Source organism: Strix aluco, chromosome 13 (genome assembly GCF_031877795.1).
Source record: "Strix aluco isolate bStrAlu1 chromosome 13, bStrAlu1.hap1, whole genome shotgun sequence".
In the NCBI taxonomy this organism is placed as follows: domain Eukaryota; kingdom Metazoa; phylum Chordata; class Aves; order Strigiformes; family Strigidae; genus Strix; species Strix aluco.
This window is the reverse complement of record NC_133943.1, coordinates 4025686-4030774: the sequence shown is the minus strand read 5'-3', so window position 1 is coordinate 4030774 and position 5089 is coordinate 4025686. Positions and strand designations below refer to the sequence as shown.

At 53.4% G+C, this 5089-nt stretch overlaps 1 protein-coding gene across 1 annotated transcript; it reads left to right on the top strand.

Annotated features, from left to right (window-relative positions):
• Positions 1–4035: 4035 nt before the first annotated feature.
• NEUROG1 (neurogenin 1) lies at positions 4036–4836 on the top strand. Its single transcript, XM_074838892.1, has 2 exons — positions 4036–4114; positions 4296–4836. Coding segments are annotated over exons 1-2 (543 nt in total). The 5' UTR covers positions 4036–4112.
• The last annotated feature ends 253 nt before the right edge of the window (positions 4837–5089 follow it).

Genomic DNA, 5089 nt, shown 5'->3' with positions numbered 1-5089 from the left:
GCTGCCTCTGTGCAGACTGAGGTCCCCTTCAAATATCAGACTTGCAGGGCTGTCCATTAGCCAGCAGCCAAGGGATGAACCCCTGAACCCTCCAGTAGCCTCAGGCTGAGAGCTGTAAACTGACTCCGGTTGGGCAACGGGTCCCAGGAGCACAGCACGGTCTGTCCATCCCTACACTGCACGTCTGTCCCCAGGCTGGACAAGCAGCCACTGAGCCCTGCACCGTGCCCACACAAGCACGGGGAGACAAGCTGCCCCATCGAGCCATCTTCTGGTCTTCTATCCATTTTTTAGATTCCTGTTGCATCGAGCTGGGCATCCCCAAGGGTGAGAGCATGATCCTCCTTTTACTCCTGCGAGGCACCAGGTCAAGCTTTCTGCTCCCAGGGTGATGGCTTTGCCACCAGCCACGTGGCCTCTCCAAACTCAGTTCAAAGCACCTTCCGCAGACAGCTCTGCCTTCTCACTCCGGCCATGCTTTCAAACAAGGGAGCAAAAAAGCAGCATTCTCCTGATTGATAAGTTGTTTTGACACTCATCCCAACATTAGCTTAAGCCCTCGTACTAATGGAAGAAAACACAGAGTTTGGGGAGTTGTACCGATGTGCATCTCCAGCCTTAAAGAAAATGAAGTACCTTTAACTTCTTGGAGGCATCTTCCAATTGCTGGAGCAGTTTTACTGTGACCCGTTCATTTCCATGCTTGGGGAGAAGAGTGGTGCAAACGCTGCCCTAAGGATCATAATTCTGGTCATTTTTTAAATGTGAGGCTGATTTCTAACGTGGAGATTTATTTACCTTTACAAGGTACAATGAACACTTACCAGGGAATGGTATCTGCTCGTGGATCAGCTTTTTTGTTGGTGGAAAAGGTGCTGAGCAGTGCTGAGTACTGACAGCCTTCACTGCGAGCACTGCCAGCACCTGGGAGCCTTTGCGGTGCTTCTTCTCCAAACAGCCTTTCTTCCACCTTCATTTATTAATTTCTACTTTCTTTGGAGTCCAGCCATGAGCGAGACCCAACGCACGGTGTCTCAACACCAGGGCAGAGGAGCGAGCTTCGTGCTCAAGGCCCCACCAAGGGATAAATGTGCTGCATGGAAACAGACCCACAACAGTTTGCTCCGATTTCAGATGAGCAGTTTGATCCCACAGAGCAAAGGATGGGTCAATCCTGCTGTGCTTTTAAGGTTTCCATAGTCAAAGATGCCATTTGAACCTTTTGAATCTTTTTTTTGCTCTTTTTTTTTAAGTGTTGTAAGGTGTCTCAAAGCAAATGGCAAAGTATTTATGGCAAGCTTCCTTAGAGCTCAAAATATGTAACTAATAACATCCATGAGCCCATCCGAGCCTAGCTGCACTTATAGCAAGGTGAAGAAGCTAATAGCAAAGGCTAAAAATCAGACTAAGACCATCAGCGAGATGCTGGGAACACACTCCGTGTTCCTTGAAACCAAAGGTCCTGTTTCATTTTGGGATTTTTTTTCTTTCCCAATCCCAGAAAACTTGATGAAACTTTAGCAGCTGACTTCCATAGGAGCAGGCCCATAAGGTGTAAGAGCTATTATCTGCCTTGGCTGAATAATTTATCTGCAAAATTAGTAGACTGCCTGCGATAGAACTGGTTGAATTATTCATCGGGAATAAATTATCCAAGATATTTAGCACTTCTTTCTGTTTGCGAAGGCTTCCTGAAACAATTCTGGTTCTGTGAATGCATTCGTTATTCATAAGTACGCAGTGAATAGATTATGCAAACAAATTTCAGCCTATGGGTTGTTTGTGAAACATTCACTTCAGCTCTGGCTATTCATGGCTGTGACTGATCACAGAGACACATGGTGCTCTCTCCCCTCCTTGATTGGAGCACAAACTTTTAAAACAAGAGAATAACAAATGACAAACTGCAAATGATGGATAAGGACTAATGAATAATGCGCTTTCACTGCAAACTTTCAGACAAGTGATCGGTTGTGCCAAAGTCTGTGAAACTCTAGGGAATCATAAACATTTTAATGAATAAACTATTGACTGCTCAAAGACACCTAAACAAAAGACAATAAAAGTGTTGCAGACAACACCGGAGTTTATATCACTATATACAAAGTGCACATTAACAAAAGTTTAACATTTTTTTGCCATATGCTTCCATAACCTTTAAATTTCGGGCCCTTCTGACTTTCTCCTGGTTCATGCTGGAAACTCCACCACCGATCTCAGCCCGCTGGCGGAGGCCTCTAATCGTGCCGTCACTTAAGGACATGAGTAACTCAGTGAAGTGGAACTACTTAGCGCAGAAAGTCATTTATGTATGCACGGGCCCTAAAAACATCAGCCTGATTGCAGGTCTGGTGATTGAGAGAGCTCAGTCCCTCCCGCAGAACAGCCAGACCCGTCGCCTGGCCTGCCGTGGTTATATTGCACATCCAAGGGCTGTAGCCATAAGAAGAGGTTAAAAAGTGAGCTGATCCTGCACGCTCGGCCACTGGAAAACTATTTCTAGCCTGAGACTCGTTAATATTCATCACCCAGGGCTTTTTGGATTGCTCACTTCTGTGCGTGATCTTTTTTGGCACAAAGAAGGTTGTTTGCGGCAGTTTGCTGGTGTTGGATCATCTCAAAGTGAGGAGGGTGGAAAGCAGAAGGAAGAACTCTGAGAGCAAACTCCTCTCAGGTTCAAGAATGGTTGCTATGAACTTAAAATGCAGAGATAAAGACAATAACTTACACTGTCAGTTTTCCCTGTTCATCAAAGGCATAGGAGAAAATCACAGGAAGCGGAATGAATCTACACTTAATATTAGGGGAAATCATGTAAATACATGTGAGTTTAGGCACAGAAGTCTAAAAACGGCTATTGATGGATGGTGAAACTGGAAACCTTCCAGAGAGGCAGGTACCTGAGTGCTGACAATGGGGCTTCCTTACAGCACCGAGAGGCAGGATGCAAACAGCCAGATGTCAGAATTAGGAAACTTTTTAGCCGCTTATGAAACTGTGGTTTCCCAAAGTGTTAAATAGTGATACCTGGGCACTTAATGAGGATTAGCAGCAGCGGCAAGAACTTTACAATAAAACCAGCAGAGTTCTTTGTTTTTATCCAGAGACAAAGAACTGTATGTATACTTTCACAACCCCTGAAGTTTAGAAGATAAATGTAATTTGGAATTTTTAACTTTCTGAGCACCTGCAAGACCCTTTTCAAAGCGAAGCGCACAAAAGCCAAAGCACGTGTAGATCTTCACCCCTGAAATGCAGGAGGGAAAAGACCCGCTTTGCGTGAAAGTTTCATCCTTTCAGAATATTTCCACTTCGGGGGGGGGGCGCGCAGAAAAATCGCAAGGTGCAAAGAAAACCTGAAAAAAAAATCTTCCACCCGTGTCTGGATGGGGGAAAAAATCCCACGGCTCATCCTCTGGAAGCCCGGACTAACTGCTTTTTGCCAAACCCTCACTCGCAGCGATTTAAACTCACGCCGGAGACCCTCGACCCGCAGCAGCCCGGTGACCCCTCCATCGCCCCGCTTTGTCCGGCCACCTCACACAGAGGGGGGGGGGGGACGGGGGACGGGACAAAAGCGCTGAGGTGGGGGGGACACAAAAGCACTGAGAAGAGGGGGGGACGGCCACGACGGCGCCCCCCCCCCCCGCCCCAAGTGCCCCCCTCCCCCGCGGGCGCGGCAGATGCGCGGCTGCCCGCGGTAATTGCGGGCACGCTCCGGAGGGCGCGGCGCACGGGGCCGACCTGCCGCCTCGGCGCGGCCCCGCGGGGCGGCCACGGGGCCATTGTCCGCCCGCCGCTATAAGTACGGGCGGCCGCGCCGTCGTGTGCCAAAGCCGCCGCTCACACGAGCGGATCGCAGCCCCCAGCACTTCAAAGACAAGAGCGGTCGCGTGTCCCCCCCGCCCCGCCTTTCCCCGGCGCTCGCTTTTTTTTTTTTCCCCCGGTTTTTTTTTTTTGGTTTTTTTTTTTTTTTTTAGTTCCCATCCGCGGAGGGCTCTCAGCGCTGAAGTCCTCCCTGCCTCCCCCTGCAGCGGCAAGCTTTGCTTTTTCCTGTCTCTATTTTTATACCGTTATCGCTTAACTGCAGCATCCCCGGGAGTGCCTTTGCCATGTGAGTACGGGGGGGCGCCGGCACCTGCCGCCGTGCCAAGCACTCCCGCACCTCCACCCCAACTTAGGGGGTATTTTTGGTGTTTTGGTATTTTTTTCCTCTCCTTTCCCCATCACTTCGCACCTTCCCCTTCACTCTCACCCCCCCCCAGTGACGGCGGCTCCGTCTTCTCTCCCCGCAGGATGCCCGCGGAGGCGGCGAGCAGCGGCGGCGGTGCGGAACCGCCCGGCGCTCCGCGGGAACGGCGGAGGCGGCGCGGCCGTGCGCGGGCGCGTACCGAAGCGCTCCTACACACGTTGAAACGCAGCCGGCGGGTCAAGGCCAACGACCGGGAGCGGAACCGCATGCACCACCTCAACGCCGCCCTGGACGAGCTCCGCAGCGTCCTGCCCACCTTCCCCGACGACACCAAGCTCACCAAGATCGAGACCTTGCGCTTCGCCTACAACTACATCTGGGCCCTCTCCGAGACCCTCCGCCTGGCCGAGCAGTGCCTCCCGCCGCCCCCCACCTTCCGCGGGGCCCCCGCGCCCCCCAGCCCCGGCAGCGATGCCGGTTCCTGGCTCTCCACCGCCTCCCCGTCCGCCCCGTCGCTCTGCGCCTCCGCCTCCGGCCCCAGCAGCCCCGCCACCTCCGAGGACTGCGCTTACGCGCCCGCCGACAGCCTGCGCGACTTCCGCGGGCTGCCCGCCGCCGCGCCCCCCGGCGCGCCCTGCCGCTAGGGCGCACCGCTCCGCGCCGCTCCGCGGAGCGCGCTCGGCTCTCCCCGCCCGAGGGCCGGGGGCGGGGAGGGTGGGGGGGTAGGGGGGTGGGGGCGGAGGGGGGGTGACTCCTCCCGTTGCACTTTTCAGCGCCCCCCTCCCCAGCCCCTTTCCCCCACCCCCCACCCCCGACCCCCCGACCCCCGCCTCGCCTCCCGGACGACTCCGAAAACCGGGAAGAAAAGCGACAGATTTGCTGCCGCAGACGAGGTGA